The sequence below is a fragment of the Mastigoproctus giganteus genome, chromosome 5 (genome assembly GCF_048544385.1).
Source record: "Mastigoproctus giganteus isolate SK-2022 chromosome 5, ASM4854438v1, whole genome shotgun sequence".
Lineage (NCBI taxonomy): Eukaryota > Metazoa > Arthropoda > Arachnida > Uropygi > Thelyphonidae > Mastigoproctus > Mastigoproctus giganteus.
Window position 1 is genome coordinate 220,915,950 of NC_143579.1, and position 17,896 is coordinate 220,933,845.

General features: G+C 38.0%; 1 protein-coding gene across 1 annotated transcript in view; it reads right to left on the bottom strand.

Moving 5' to 3' along the window:
* Positions 1–13,193: 13,193 nt before the first annotated feature.
* The window catches only part of LOC150086124 (uncharacterized), a 69,660-nt gene continuing 64,957 nt past the window's right edge, over positions 13,194–17,896 (bottom strand). Inside the window, exon 11 of the mRNA XM_090373730.1 lies at positions 13,194–13,323. Coding sequence (XP_090229856.1) covers positions 13,273–13,323 — 51 coding nt within the window. The 3' untranslated portion in view covers positions 13,194–13,272. The remainder of the gene's footprint in view (positions 13,324–17,896) is intronic.

Consider the following 17,896-nt stretch of genomic DNA (forward strand, 5'->3'; position numbering starts at 1 on the left):
TATCGAACATACATTGCTAAAGAGTAAACGACAATGCCAGGTTTCATGGCTTCAAAAGATAGGACTGCACTCTTGCTTGGAGCCAGTGCAGCGGGAGATTACAGATTAATACCATTGCTTGTGTACCATTCTGGAAATCCTCGTGCATTTCAGGGCATCAAAAAAGCAACCCTACCCGTGCATTTCCGATCAAACCAGAGAGCATGGATAACAATATCTCTCTTTGAGGATTGGTTTAAATGCTGCTTCATTCCAGAGGTCGAAAAATATTGTAAAGACAACAATGTTCCTTTCAAGATTTTTGCTTCTATTAGATAATGCTCCTGGACATTCTGCCCATCTAGATGATTTCAATTCGAACGTGAGAGTCATATTTCTACCGCCAAACACGACTTCTCATCCAACTATGGATCAGGGTGTTATTTCGAAATTAAAAGCATACTATTTACGATACTAATTATGCACAACATTTGCTCAGGCATTGTCTGCAGTAAACGGTGAGAAAATTTTTACTTTAAGAGACTTTTGAAAAACTTACAATATTTACCACGCGATCTTAAACATTAATAAGGCCTGGGCAGAAATTACTAAAAGTTGTTTAAGTGGCACATGGAAGAAAATATACTCACGGCACGTAAAAGGCTTCGAAGGGTTTGAAAAAGACGAATCATATGAAGAGGTTACATGGCAAGGTTTGAGAAGATGGATCCTGACAGCGAACAACTCTTAAAAGTTAACAGAGGGGTGAATCATATGCTTGCTACAAAGAAATCTACGATAAAAAGAAAAAAGCGACCGTTCAGTCATCCATTAATATGTTCTTTCGTAAGGTTGAGCAGCTGACCCCTTCTAAATCTACACAGCCCTCAACCTCTGCAGCGGCGTACTTATCAGCTGAAGATGTCGATTCTGGCACGATGCTCAAGAGGTAAAACTTATTGACGTTATGCCTGTATTCCGCAGAATACAACCCTTACGTTAATTGGGGAGTGGCTGTATGTAAAAAGAGGCTTAACAAGAACAAACAATAAAAAAAGCTCTCATATTCAAGTAGCAATAAATATGTTTAAAGTATAAACGTATATACTGTGTATATATATATATATATATATACATACACAGCAACATGCTCTCTATATACACTGATGAGCCAAAACATTATGACCACCTACCTAATATGGTGTTGGTCCTCCACGTGCAAAACAGTGTCAGTCAAAACAGCTCTTACGCAGCAAGGCATGGAGGCTGCACGATTTCTAAATGTGTCTTGTGGTATCTGGTACCAACATGTAACCAGCAGATCCTTTAACTCCTGTAAGGTCCGTGGTTGAAATGCTGCAGATTGGAGTTGCTGTTCCAACACAAACCACAGATGCTTGATGAGATTGATGTCTGGGGAATTCGGATGCCAGGGCAATACCTGGAAGTCTTCCTCATGTTCTGTGAACCAGTCTCGAACAATCCGGCCGGTGTGGCAAGGCGCATTATCCTGCTGAAAGACGGCGTTGCATTATGATGCAACGGTCATGATAATGTGCATTATTCTGCAATGGTCTTATTATTCTGCAAAGGGGGAACACCGTTGCCATGAAAGGTTGTACCTGGTTAGCAATGATGTTTAGGTAAAGTGTATCTAGGGTGAAATGGCAACAGGGGTTTCCCCCATCTCCGCGTAGTTTACTTTGTGTGGTGATACAGTTCACTGTAAAGGCCAGAGATTTAAAAGTGTATGGATCTTGAAATGTGTGGTGTCAGGTACCGTTGTTCTTCTGGCAATTTAGCCGCCAGGCCCCTGCTGAGGCCCGACATTGCCCCATTTTCGCCCCGTGGAGGCAGACCAGGTACCTGGTAATTTGCATTTACTCTGGCAGGTCCTGCCACCTATTTTCCTGAGATTTCAATGGCAAGGGCCTAAAAAAAAATTTGCACGTTATATTATTATTATTATTAAAATCCGTTTATTAAAAAAAAAAAAATAGCAAGTGTTTGCTTTCACCCCTTATACACAGCCGACCGGCTAGAAGGGTGTACAAAATGCAAGAATTGCAATTATATACAGTATTTACAATATAAGAAGAGTGTACAAAAATGCACGAATACAATTATTTACAATATTTACACAAGTGCGTATATTTACAATATTGTTTACAAGTTCACTCATTGTCAAGATTATAGTTGAAGTAAGCAGTGCGCTTCTGAGATGCTCTTCACTCTGTACTGCTTGCTTTCGGAGTATTTCACAGGGTCTATTGTCAATGAGTTGAAAAGGTTCACTGCGTTGTTTGGGAAGAAGTTCTTCAGACAGCACAGGTTGGATAGTTTAGAATGCAAAGGTAAGTAGGGACTGTCATTACTGCGTCCAGCACGTGGAGTAGAGATAAGTCCTCGAAGACTGGGGGCGTCAATCACACCGGTAAGCATCTGAGAAAGAAGAAGAATATTCCTGGATGCAATGTGAACTCTCCAGGGAGTGATATTTAAGTTGGTATATAACACAGCCCTGGAGATGGTGAAAGCATTGCCCGTGACCCTGTTCATCCATCGCATTACCCAGTACTCGACTGCGAGGAATCTATTTATGTACGACGTCGGGGCAGAAGACCAGATTGGTGATGCATACAATGCATCACCAATCTGGTCTTCTGTATGGTCTGGTCTTCAATATGTTGATCACATACATGTTTCCCGGTTTTAAGGGGTTGCGTTTGAAAATTTAACGGCCGAGGAGAGGGCAAAATACTTTAAAGAAGCTAGAATTTTGGTGTGGGTCTTGCACTAGCATAGAGATAGAAAGGGGAGGAGACTGAAGGCTAGGGGGGGAAATAGCTAGGAAAGACTGGGGTCAATAGAGTAGATGACCCCAGCATGTGCCAGTGGGGCATGCCCATGCTTCAACAGAGAAAGATGTGGGATGGCAGGGGGAGGCAACAAGAGGCTGTCGCCTCCCCCCTCTGCCAGGGGAGGGAGGAAAGTGTGCCCGGCAAAGGTCGCCGTATGACCTGGCGGCTGCATGTCTGCTTGAGTCAGATCCTTGGTTGGGTCCTAGTTGTCCAATCCGTGTGTAGGTTACTGTCTGTGGTTGTCACTTGGCAGCAGGACAGGTGCCTTAGTCAGGTCCATAGTTGAGGGTATTTAGTCCAGTCTGTGGTTACTTATGTCTCTGTCTGGAGTCATGGTCATTAGTTATTGGATCCTGGGTCCATTTGTTGGATCCGAGTTTGTCAAGTCCGGGTGTAGGATCCTGTCCGTAGTTGTCACTTAGCACCAGGACAGATCTATTAGTCAGGTCTGTGGTTGCGGGTGTTTGGTCTAGTATGTGATTACTTCAGTTTATGCTGTTTCTTCCTGGGATGCAATCCCTTTGTGGATTGTCTTGATGGTGACTGTCTGTGCACCTTATATGGTTGTTTGCAAAGTCATATATTGTGGGCCTGAGAATCGCTATTGTGGCTGTGGGGGTGGAAGAGTATGCCTTCTGTCAAAAAGATCTTGTGCAAAGTTTGCCAGTGCTTTGTAGCTGTGCTCCTCCTCCAGTAAGCGTTCCTCTTGATTCTCTGGTACATAATGTAATTCTGTAATTAGTCGGCATCAGAGGTCTTCATAAAGCTTGTAGTGGTACATTAAATGCTCCCACGTTTCCACTAATCCACAATGATAGAGGGCCGTGTTGCTCAGTCCAAAGGTCATCAGTTTGAATCTGATGGCGCCGTGGCTAGTTAGGAGGTACTTGGCCAGCAATCCTGGGGAGAGCCAGCTTGGGTATTTTGGGTATACGGCCGAGACAGTTGGGAGGAATTTTCGCGTTATTTGCCCTTTTGTTGAGTTTTGCCACCATGTTTGCCAGGTTTGCTGGAGATGTACAGTTAATCTTATTTTCTCTATTTTCGGTTCGCTGGCTACATTTAATGTGAAATTTAGGCAGATATCCGGTATGCCTCTGGAAAGGCTGTAGAGGAGTCCACTGCGTATCACTTCCAGGTCCAAGGGGAGGGAACCCATGAGCACCTGAAGCGTGTGTGTACTCACTGTGTTGCAAGCTCGTGAGATAGTCAGCAAGATGTACCTCTGTATGGTTTCTAGTTTTCTTTTATTAGTTGCAGTGGTTGCTTTCTTGTACCAGACACCTGAGGCATAGAGGATGACTGGCAGAACACAGTTTTGTGAAAAAGAACAAGGGTTTTCTTCATGCCCCAGTCCTTGCGGATGTTTAGGTAGGTGGTAGACATCAGAGTGCCTGGCACATGAATGATTAATTCCAGGTTATCCCAGCAGAACATCGCCGAAAGCATGACACTGCTGCCACTGGCTTGTTTTTGTCCCATGGTGCATCCAGGTGCCATCACTTCCCCAGGTAAACGATGCACACATACCCGGCCGTCCACATGGTGCAACATGAAATGTGATTCATTGGACCAGACAACCTTCTTCCAATCACTCAAGGTCCCATTTCGATGCTCTCGTGCCCATTGTAAGCACTGTCGCCGGTGAACTGTGGTTAGCATGGCCCTTGGAGCAGGCTGCGGCCACGCAGCCCCATTTTCAGCAGGGTTCGATGTACTGTGCACTGTAACACATTACTCCCATCACCAGCATTCCTATTACTGGCGAGTTGCACCACAGTCACCCTTCTGTTGCCACATACCATCTAGGAGAGCCTTCGCACACCTCGAGCATCAATGAGCTGTGGTCGTCTAACACCTCAAGGGCAATTCGTGGATTTTCCCTCCTCAGCCCACTTTCAGCCTGAGGAGGAAAAACCACTGCTGACCGTGAGCATCCCACCAGCCATGCCATTTCGGATACACTCTGACCCAGTCGTCTGGCCATTACAATTTGGCCTTTGTCAAACTCACTTGAGTCTGCTGCCTTTCCCATCTGAAGAATGAGAGTCTCATTAACAGAGCTCAGTATCGGGTGTTTTTTATAGTGTCCTGACTCGCACACACACGTAGTTCACCTGTAGTTGCTTCGATTTGCATAATGACTCACTAGTTATAATGTTTTGGTGCATCGGTGTACGTACACATATTAAATGATGACAAACTGCCTTCACCAGTTCTACCGTTTCATTTGAGAAGTGAAAACATTTAAAAGTGCGACAGAAGTATGACTTAACTAGTTTTGTTCTGGTTGCTGTATAGATAACACTTTTTTCTGTACTTTTTCTCAATTGCAAATTGCTGAGGTATCATTAGGGCTGTAAACTTGGGACAACACTTGAAAGAAAAGGAAACGGTCAGTCAGGTGTAGTCCTCAAATTTGGGAAAAGTCTCCAGTACCATGTATCCCAAATGGATGACACAGGTTAATTCCCCAATCATTCTGCATTTAATATTAGTAGCAAAGAATGCAAAGAAGCAAACTTAAAAAGCTAAAAAAAAATACTATACAATCCCCCTATCCATACCCTCCAAGAATGTCTAGTTCTTTGCTGAATTTATTCAAACTGCACTTCCACAACAAAGAGATGGAATTTTGTTCCAATAATCAACCACCTGGTGGCCAACGACACTTCCATACATCTATCCTTCAACCACCCTTCCTCAACTTCAATTTGTGCTCCCTCAGGTGTGTAAGTTTCATTGAGAGGAAGAATGGAATGAACATTTAGCTTACTCAATCCATTCAAGGCCTTAAACACCTCAATCAAATCTTACCACAGGTGCCTAGTCTCTAGAAACTGCAATTTGCAGCACTGAAGCCTTTCTTGTTAAGAGAATCGTTTTGTTCTCTTCGCCAATCTGGTTGTCCATCTCTGCACCATTCCAGTAGATCTACATCCTTCCTAAAGTGAGGCCTCTAGACTTGTATGTAATAGTCAAAATATAGCCTAACCGTGGCCTTGTGCAAAGAGATAATCTGCTAATTGTTCTCTTTCGAGTCAGTATATTGGATTCGATTAGCTCACTTAAACAGCCAACATTTCCATATTGTGCTTCACTGGTTGAAGGGTTTTAGGAGAAATTGTTGAAGTTAAACATCAAAGAGGCATCTGGGGTGGATGGAATCTATCGTTATATTGAAGGAGACAGCAAGGGAAGTTAGCAAACTCTTAGCCATAATTATGAGAGCATCCTTAGATTCAAGGGAGGTCCCCATGGACTGGACATGTGCAAATGTATCCCCAATTCATAAAGGGTGTTCAAAGGGTGACACAAATATTTATAGACCTGTTAGTTTAACTTCAGTTCCAGGGAAAATAATGGAGTCACTGGTTAAAGTAGTGATGCAGGATCATCTAGACAAGACTGCAGTAATAGTTCAGACACAGCATGGGTTTGTTAAGGGGAAGTCTTGTCTGACCAACTTGACTGGATACTATGATGAAGTCACAAAGAACTGGATGCAAAAATTAATTTTGATATCATATACTTGGATTTCAGGAAAGCTTTTGATACTGGTGCACATGGAAGACTGCTTTACAAATTGGAGAAGTATGACATTAAGGGCAAGTTGCTGTAATGGATAATGGGATGGTTGAGTGGGAGATGGCAGAGAGTGGTCATAAATGGACATTACTGTACGTGGACTAATGTTATTAGTGGAGTTCCCCAGGGGTTCGGTGCTGGGCCCATTCTTGTTTTGTGTATTTATCAATGATATCAATAATGTCCAAGTTTGCAGATGATACAAACGGCATTGTTGTTAATGACAGTAAAGACAGTATGCTACTGCAACAGGATCTAGAAAAGTTAGGTAGATGGACTGAGAAGTGGCAACTGAAGCTTAATATTGACAAATGCAAAGTACTGCATATGGGTAGCAGTAACCCAAGAGAAACATACCAACTGTGTGGTACTACACTCAGGGAGGTGGAGAATGAAAAAGACCTTGGGGTAATTGTGCAGTCAGTTATAAAGTTCTCTGAGCGGTGCAGATGGGCTGCCAGAGCAGGTCATGGAGTTTTGTCAATGATATATAGGAATCTTGCTAGTAGAGACAAGGAAGTTGTCAAGTATGCAGACCTGTATGCAGCACCTTGAGTGCTGCGTACAGGTCTGGAAGTCTCATTTTGAAACGATGCAGAGTTGCTAGAAGAGTACAGAGAAGGGCAACAAGATTGGTGAGAGTAACAAAGGGGTGCTCTTACCAAGAGGCTTAAGTTTTGCAAGTAGCAGCATCTGGAGACTAGGCACCTGCGAGGTGATCTGATTGAGGTGTATAAGGTCTTGAATGGCTTGAGTAGGCTCAATGTTGTTGGGATACTTCCGCTTGCTCAGATTAAGAACCTGAGGGGGCATAGGTTCAAATTGAGGAAATAGAATATGTGTGGAAGTTTGCCTTTAGCCAGCAGGTAGCTGATTGCTGGAACGGACTTCCATCTGTTGTGGAAGTTGATAGCTTAAATAAATTTAAAGCTGAATTAGACAAATAATTGGATTGACCAGATGGGTGAAATGGAAAGTTTTTTTTTTTTTTTTTTTGGCTGATGCTATAATCTTGCTTTCTTGAAACTGCAGTTTAAGATTGAATAGCACACACCCCAGTGACATGCAATAATTAGGATTTTGGTGTTGTTGCTATTGGGTTTTAGGGGCATCAGCAACAAAGGCCATGTTTCTCCATGTATATTGACTGTAAATTATTATTATTATTGTTGTTGCTCTTATATTATTCCTCCCTGATTGGGGGATTCCACTCCATGACAGGTACTGCTGCGAAGTACACAGGGTGGTTGTAATGTTTGGTGTTACTGTCAGTCAAGGAAATCTCTGACTATCCTATAGGTGTTCAGGATTGCGACTTTCTGGAGTTATTATTATTATTAGCCATATGGTGCAAGGAAGCCTGGGGCTTATGCTGCACCAGTCAAAAAAAAATTTCTGAACTACCCCAAGAGAGAGAGAGAGAGAGAAATAAAAGGGAATCACCAAGGAAGAGAAGAATGATGATATCCAGCTCAGGACCCTGAGTGTGCCAAGCCCATACTCACCAGATGTGAGCCCCTGGGGTTATGCGGTCGGTTTTCTGTTTGCTGGATGAAAAACCAGAGTTCCCGGGAGAAAAAATCATGCTACCCTTGCCTGAAATGACTAACTTAGACACGTTGTGAAAGAAGCTCATAAAAATTTCTCCCATAAAAATGCCTTGAATCATTGACGGGATTCGAACTCAGGTCTTTTCCAACAGGTATGGGGAGCACAGTGATCCAACTGTGCCAACCACAAGGGGGATTTCGATGTTGCCACGTCAGTATGATCATTGCAGAATTGATCATCAGCTTGGTCTGTTCACGATTAATGCAAACTTCTGAAGACAAGTTGCATTTTCAGTAAATTCTTTGTAACGGGTTGTGGTCAGGATGAGGTTAGGATTGGTGTAAGCTATCCGCTTCAACATCAGATGGAAGTTTGTTCAAGTAATCAACCACCCATTGGCTAAAGGCAAACTTCCACACAATCTGCAACCATCCCTTGTCAATTTAAATTTATGCCCCCTCATATACATAGTCTGAGTGAGCAAGACTGCCATCAGCACTGAGTTTGCTCAATCAATTAAAACCTTTAAACACCTGAATCAGCTACCTCGTAGATGCTTTGTCTGCTGAAGCCTTTCTTTGTAAGAGCATCCCTTTCTTCCCCTTCACTAATTCCACTGCCTTTCTCTTTACCCACTCCAGCAGCTCTACATCCTTCCTAAAATGAGACCTGCAGACCTGTATGCAGTACTCAAGATGTGGCCTGCCCATTGCCTTATACAAGAATAATCATCTCCTTATCCCTGCTAGCAAAGTTCCTGTATCACTGACAAAGCCTCATGAGCTGTCCTGGCACTGCCTGCACTGCTCAGAGCACTTTATATCTGATTGCACAATTATCCTGTTCTTTTTCATTTTCCACTACCTTGGATGTAGTAGAAAATGAAAAAGCAATCCTAGTTTAACATACCAACTGTGTTGTACTACACAATTGGTACATTAAACTGGGATTACTGATACTCACACATTTGTCAATGTAAAACTTAAAATTGCCATTTCTCAGCTCAACTGCCTGATTTTTCTAGATCCTGTTGCAGTAGCATACCATCATTAACCACCCTGCCAACCTTCATGTCATCTGCAAACTTAGAAAGTAAACCTGAGATATCTTCATCAATATCATTATTAAATACAGAATACAATGGGACTAGCATTGAATCCTGGGGGATTTCACTAATAATATTAATCTATGAAGAGCAGTGTCTATCGATAACTGTCTTCTCCCGCTCTTTATCCATTGCAGTAATTTGCCCTTAATGCCACATTGCTCTAATTTATACAGCCAGGGGTAGGCCATCCCGAGGGTGCAAGGAGTGCACTACACCCAGGTGCCAATGTTCAAGGCGCACCTGAAACTTACATACACATATGAAGAAAATTTTAAAGGGGATGGTGACAAATTTCAATTGGCACCAGGGCACTCACTTCCCTAGGAATGCCCTTGTGTACAGCAGTCTGTTATGTGCAACAGCATCAAAAGCTTTCCTGAAATCCAGGTACATAATATCAAAATTATTTTCTGCATCCAGCTCCTTTGTTACTGCATCATGGTATACAATCAAACTGGTCAGACAAGATCTCCCCTTAAAAAACCCATGCTGTTACTGAAGTATAACTGCACTCCTGTCTAAATAGTCCTGCATTACTTCTTTAACCAGTGACTCCGTTATTTTCCCTTGAACAGAAGTTAAGCTAAAAGATCTGTAATTACTTATGTCTCCCTTTGATTCCCCCTTTTGTGAACTGCTGTTACATTCACACATCTTCAGTCCACAGGGACCTTCTCTGAATCCAAAGATTCTCTCATAATAATGGATAAGGGTTTGCTTACCTCCTTTGCTATCTGTCTTAATATGATTGGATGGATCTCATCCCCAGGTGCCTTTCTTATGGTTAACTTCAACAATTTGTTTTCCACTTTCCTTTCAGTTATTACAAAATCATTTAGCACCCTGTTAGAGTTTGATAAACATCCCCTTCCCTAAAGAATTCTTCATGTGTGAATGTAGATACAAAATACCTATTCGGCCTGTCAGCAACCTGAGCAGGTTCATCAACAGTTAAATTATCGACATCAAGTGGACGACCAATGTCATTTAACCCTTTCCTTCTACTGTTAATATAAGCAAAGAAGTCTTTGCTGCTTTTCTTGGCTTTCTTTGCCAGAGATTCTTGTAAACTGCCTTAGGTGGCCTAACCTCCTTTGTGACTTAATTACAGACTATTTTAATATTGATGATTAATATTCCTTCAGGAGCTCACATCTGGTGAGTATGGGCTTGGCATACCCAGGGTCCTGAGCTAGATACCATCATTCTTCTCTTTCTTGGTGATTCCCTTTTGACACTCTCTCTCTCTCTCTCTTAGGGTAACTCGGGAATTTTTTTTTGGCTGGTGCTGCATAAGCCTCAAGCTTCCTTGCACCATATAGCTAATAATAATAATAATAATATATGCATACCACGCTTTTTTCTTCTCCGCCACAAGTGTCATCAGTTCATATGACATACATTTAGGTCTAAGCATTCAACAGCATTTCTTAGTTGGTATGAAAATTCTAGTAGTTTCTCTGATTATTTCCCTCAATGCTTCCCATTTAGAATTTGTTGTTGGTAACATCATTAGTTGGTCTCACTATACAGAACTCTGTAATAGTTCCGTGATATGGCACAACATGTTGGTAAACCATTCCTTGAATGTCAAAAAAAGAAATGACCATAACTTTTCTTGCAGAAGCCACACCTTTTGCTGTTTTCAGTGTTGACAATGATGTAGACTTCCAAATGGAGATTGTTTGGAAGTCTACACCATCTGAATATGCATGGAGAATACTGTGCGTGCTTCCTACTGATATTCTCAACGTCTCTGCCAGTTGCCTTACTGTTATACTACAATTTTCTCTCATGATTACAGAAGTAGTGATAATGGTTTCTGTGGTGACAGTAGTGGCTGGAGCTCCAGGACTGTTGATTTTTGTGATTGAATTACATCCATCTTTAAACATTCTAAACCAGCTGAGAGTTGTGCTATATGGAAGCACAGATTCACCATAAGCCTCTTTTAATGTTTCATATGCTTCAGCTGATGTTTCCTTGATACAGAAACAAAATTTGAGAGCAGCATACTGTTCTTTGTGTATCAAATCCATTGTTATATAGGCAAAACTGAACAGGCATAAACATGACTGACCGCCAAGGTCACACTTTCACATGAGTCAAACTGTATCAACATCAAACAATGTTTGCTATTGATAGCTGAGTTGCACGTTAGTCGTTCATGAAAAATTATGATCATTCTTTATTTAACAGCCACAAAAGTATGAGGGCTATATACTGTCTTGTATTTTAATAAAACAAAACAAGTGCAAAGAATAATAAATAATGTATTCTATGAAAATTTTGAGCAGCATTCATAATAAAATTTTGATATAATGAATTGATCACCTCACACACTCCAATTAGGTTTGTTTATCCTTTGTAGATTATAATGGCAAGAATTGGATATTGATGAATTCATACATTGCAAGATGTTTCTTTTAATACGAGAAATGCATGTGAGAGAACCCTGTATGAGACTATTCACATACACTAAAATCTAAATGCCTCAAAACTCCATTTAAAGTACTTAAATAAACACTAAAAAGAAAGAACAGCAGAGAATACAAGAAAGGTGGATATACTAATAAGAAATAAGTACAAAATCAGGGCGTGAACTCATTTCAACTATTTAACTAGCTGGCACATCCTAAGTAAAAATGCTGCAACATCAAACATGTCAAATTTGAAGAGACCAAAGAAAAGATTCAATTTCAAGTAGAAGCAGTTACAGTAAATGGATAGCCTTCATTTGAAAAATCTGGTATTTTAAAAATGACAGAACTTTTTCTGTGGAAAACAGATAAAGTTGAATCAAAAATCATTCACTTGCTGCCTCTCCAAATTACTAAGAAAACAATGTCTGATTTGAAGGTCAAATTTCTTAAGACAAATCTCTGCAAAATTTTAATCACAGCTTAAAATTTTACATTTAATGGGTATTTTGCAGTGGACGACACATATTCCTGGACAAGAGACAGAGCCAATTAAAAGCTTCCTTAAAAAGCATTTTTCAGATAGAAGTAATACTGTAGACACAGTGGTCAACAACTGGAGACATCAGTGGTCAACAACTAAGTAAAAGTGAGAAAAAAATATACTTCTACAACAAAAGCAAGCTGATATAAAATTGAAAAGAATAAATGAAGATATTGATGACAAGCCTGACATTAACAGGAACAAAGATCTCTTCAAACAGTGGTAACATCTGCCATAGCAAAAAATGAAAAAATTGACTGAGGTGGTGATAGCAGTGCTTTCTGTTACACAGGCAAGCACTGAGCACACTTTCTGGATTTCACTATGCTCTAGTTGAACTTAAACCAGGTCTGAATGATGATGACTAATATTATTATGATCATGTAATGCAGCATGCAACTAAAAATACTACCACGTCCTTTTAATAACTTCTGCATTATTTGGCATTACAGTGTCATATATTTTTGTCAATAAAACCTACCCAAAAATAATTTTGTTATAAAGATAATGCTTTTTCTTTTGAGCTTCAATGATTGACATTTTCTGAAAAAATTAGTTTGTCTAATCAGTAAATTTATATATTTCCATCACCTCAATAAAATAAATTTAAAGTAAAAAATAAATTCAAGCATTCTTCTATGACTGGTCTTCTTGGAGTGAATTATTCTTATGATATTTTAACCTAAACATCATTTTTATCAATTGAGACTCAATATTAAAAATCTTCGCCATTTATACCTTCTGTTCCTTTATTATAACAAATCATCTATCCACAGAAATGACTCATTACGTGGAAAGAATAATAATGAGTTAATTAAGAGACAGGTATAAAATAAATATTTTTATGCATCTTTCTTTCTCACCATTCTTCTGAGTTATCAAATTACGGCACAATATTCTACTGAAATGATGCAGTTGTGCCAGCTCAACATAAAATGCAGAACATAGTAACTCTGTTCAACCCATCTAAAATTAACTGTGTACCATGTTTTATCCATCATGCATAAATCTACTACTTTATACATGGGGGAGGTTTAAACATGTTAATGTCCTGTGGGGCTTAAACCGCTTCGTTCCTGACAGCCTACATGACAATGAGCTGACATATCCTAATTTTAAGTTTTTGAACAATACAAGATTAATGATACATAATAAAAGTTTTGTTTTATTGTTACAAATACAAATATATGTCACTGCAAATTATGTCAGTATAGTGCATCTTTAGGGTAGTATCTTGGGTGGATTGACACCAAGTTTCTTGGCAAGATCGAGCTATAAAATTAAACAAAATATGTATTCAGAAAAATAAAAAGTGCATACAATATAATTAAAGCTGAAAAATATTAAGTTCAACCATATTTGAATTTGGAAATTACATCTCAAGAACACTGGACAAAAATTATATTTTCAGTACCTTCGAAACAATAAAGGAAAGCAATTTAAAATGAAAGTGACATTTAGATATAATTTTATATTAACAAATTATTCAAATGTGTCTTTCAAAACTGAAAAAAAAAAAAAAAAAAAGATATAAAAACCAAATCAGTAACAATTAATAGGCTTTATTTTTAGTACAAAAATTTAAAACATATATATAATTAGATATCGCATAAATCTCAGCTAAGAGTAAAATATCTTTAAATATATTTCATGAAATAATATGGCAGTTAATAATTATAATTAGTAATTACAGTAATTATAAGCAATTTCTGAACTAAAATGAATATCCAAAGTAATAGCCGACTTTACTTATGCTGATACAATGGTTCAAAGTTAAACATACATGTTTAACTTTGAACCATGTGTCAGTTGCTATTGCCAATGTGCACAAAAATTTATGTAACTGCATTTTGTTGAAACACAATAAGCCCAATTTGAAAATTTATCCAATTCCACACTGTGATTAATTACCCATTATATGCCAGGACTGAATTTGTTAAAAATATCTGAACACTGAATAATATTTTTATTTCATTTTTTAATTCAGAATGTCTAGAATTTGTGGACTAGGAACTGATGAGACTGGTTGCAGATAATAAAAATATATGGGATGATAATAAATTATCAAAGAAGTAAAAACTAGTCTGCAATAAAATCAATAAGGGGGTTAGGCAAGCTAAGGCAGATTACAAAGTCTTTAGCTAAGAAAGCAAAGAATTCTTTGCTTATTAACACTTTAAGAAAAAGGATGTACCATATTGGTCCTTTAGATATGGGTGGCATAATTATTGATGACAAACTGATTAAATATTTTGCATCTACATTAAGGTAAGAAGAAATCTTAAGGGATGGAGATACCAGAAGCATATCAAATAACTAGGAGTTAAATGAGTTTGTGACAACTGACAGAAGAACTCTTTGTTTGAAAGGTAAATGGAAGAGAACTGACCAAGTCAAACCTGAACTGACCTGAATTCATCCAATTATATTAAAAGCAGCAGCAAACAAAATAAGTAAGCCTTTAGTCATCATTTTGAGCAACCTTGGATTAAGACGAGGTCTCTACAGATTTAAATGTACAAAATGTTTCACCTATTCATAAAGTGGATGGGGAAATCAAAGAGCAAAATTAGTAGTAATTACAGACCTGTAAGTTTGACTTCTATTCCATTGAAAATAATGGAATAAATGTTTAAAGAATGAATACATAAATATCATTTTATTGTAAGCAGGTCCTATTACTACAACAGCACTTAAGAAGCATTTGATCTTACATGCTCTTTAATGGCACACAATCAATGATATAAAAGAAAAGTACAGCTGTAAGCAGGACACTCTGACCAAACACCAGACATATATACCATAACTTACATTCTGTACCAAGCTACCCCGACCCCCACAAAAAAAGACTGCACCCAGCCTGGAATACAGAGGCAAAAGAAGGTCCATAGGAGTCACTCATCCTAAAACAAAGGTTGGATCACCAAGAACTATTTGAAAGATTTGGGTCCTGTATTTCAAGTCCTCACTGAACAGTATAGGCTCAATGTTAAGCTTTTAAATTAGTTTGAGAGCTGGCCCAGGTAACATCCTGTCAGTGCACTTCAATCTGCTATTTGTCAGTGCAAAGATTCAGTCAAGCCTAGTATTTCTTGCAAAGATGTGCTGCCCAATGATCTGCCAGAGAAATGGATCTGGTTAACTGTTCTTGTACAATTTAACAAAGGAATTTAAGGTTTTAGAGCCCATAGTTTCTGTATGGAAAGAACTTTGAGATTTCTGAGGTACAAAATAAGAGACTATCTGCCTCACATACCAAAGTTGGTATGTGATGCTGATGGTGTCATAAGGACAGCATTACAAGAGTTCACTGAAGAAGTGGTACAGGAAGAACTATTAAACATCTGAGAATAATATGTAATTCTTTAATAAATTAAAAGGCTGGTTACATATCACACAGGTTTAAGTTCTTATTATTTCAACAATTTCCAGTTACAAAAAAATTAAAACAAAAATATATATATATATATATATATATATATATATATACTCTTTTAACTTCAACTTCATATCTGAATTTTTAGGTATGACAGTGGAAAACTTTAATTTACATACAAACTGCTCAGGCCCATGTGAAACATAAATTTAAGTATATACACTGGGAAAGGTTAAGCTTGTTGTGCGTGTGTGCCAACTTTATTATGACTAATAAAATATATTTCACTACTAATATGACTAATAAAATATATTTTAGAGGATGAAGTGCATTTAAAAAGTTATTCTAGATGGCATGAAAAGCTAACTGTTGCAAAGCATTACTCGTCATCTGATAAGAATAATTAATCTTTTCCTACAACTGTAATCTAAAACTAAGTACAGTAAGACAGCTATTCACAGGGGATAAGTTCCAAGACCTGCCATGGATGGCTGAAACCACAGATATAAGCGAACAACTGCTGACCCCATACATAAAGTGATTTTCTTGTACATACATATGTATAATAAAGTTTAATTGATAAATTAAACACACAGTAAGACATTACCAACATTAAATATGGTAATAATAAAGTACAGCAGACTCTCGATTTACCGGGATTGGATTAACCGGGAAGCAGATTAACTGGGACATTTCAAGACTCCAAATTTAAAAAAAAAAAAAAAAAAAAAAAATCAACCAGAAATCATCAAATTCAAGTAATAACTAGAATAGGTATAAATAGATATTTTGCAAGTCGTAAATTAGCAACAAGAACTGGCGTTATAAGTCGTCATTGAAAGATTAGTGTACTTATTATCTTGTAACCCCCACTGTCATCACACCTACCGCTAAAACAACAATAAAGGAAAAAAAAAAAGAGAGACCAAATGTTTAGTTTGTTTCAGTGCGCTGCATAGATTGTTGTGTTCCGTCACACCACAAAAGGACAAATTTTGTTTTGTTATTTATGTCAGGGATGTTGAAATTTTTTTTTTGTTATAGTAACTATTTTTTTTGTTTAGAAATTGCGAAAATGGGCAAACGCAAGAGTTGTGCTTTCAAATTAAACAAAAACTTGAAATTATTCAAAGTTTGAAAATGGTGCATCCGTTAAATCTCTAAAGAACATTATAATGTTGGTGACCAAACCATATGCGACAAAGGGAAGCTATTCGATTTAAAATCGACATTGTAAAAAATAAAGGGAAGCATCGCATTGGACACGCAAGTAGTACGTGTTAAGTTTTTTCATTTTTTTTCCATGGTTAACTGCGGGTAACTGAATAAGCGGATACCGAATCAGCGGATACGGGGGCACAACTGTATAGGAGGGACGGTATAAGATAAAAAAAAAATATAATGTTCATTTGAATAATTTATAGTTACTTTCACAGTTATAAAATCAATAGTAACTGTATCCCAGAAAAGTTAACAAAATATCTAAAGCAAACAGAATCATTGCGAACTGTTTCTGGCATTTAGTTTTGCTTCTTACAGCAGATACCAGAATTTTTTCACTTTAAGATTCTATTTCTGAACATTTTCCAGTACTGATCAACTTCTGTTTTACTTTATTCAAAGAGATTAATTATTTTGTCTTATCAACAAAAAAGTGGTTGCATTTGTCCATCTTTAATCATTTTTAAAGATGGACAAATGTGTTGTTTTTAATTTTTTTTTTTCAAATGTCTTATATTTAAAGATACTAAAATACTCTAAGATGATAAGTAAATAAAACATTTACTTACAAGTAAATGTTTTAGTTATTATTTTTTGAATTAATTTTATTTGTTTATTAATTATAATTAAATGCAAACATATAAATGAATACTACTTGTTTATAATTTCGCTTACTATGATTTTTTAGTGTTTCTCACCAACCACTGAAGTAAAAACCGAAAGACGAAAAACCAAATTCTTAAAATTTTAATATTTACAATAAATTTATTTACAAACAAAACAAAATACCATATTACTGATGATAGCAATTTTAAAATAAGACAACTGTGATATACAGTAAATATACAAGGTGATATACAAATACTGAATTTAAAATACAATAAAATATACTAGGTTAAAAGTGCTAAAATACTAACTGAAGCTTTCAAAGGCTTCTGCCTTCTTTCTCAACAGTGTGCTTCTATTCTGCGGTGCATCATTAAATACCAGCAGGTTCGCAGTGCATCTCACGTAAACGTATACTGTTCCCGTCGGAACCGGAAGTGGCTCGGGAGCGTTTCAGGCAAAAACGTTCATCCCCTCCAAGGATTACCGCCTCAAAGAGGGGATGAATGCGTGTGCCCCTATCTCTATTTATATTATTCTCAATAGAACTAATTCGTAAGCTCTCGAGCCACTTGCATTCCCAAAATCTATGCGCCCGATCAGTGATGACACTGATCGGGTGCATAGATTTTGGGACCGCAA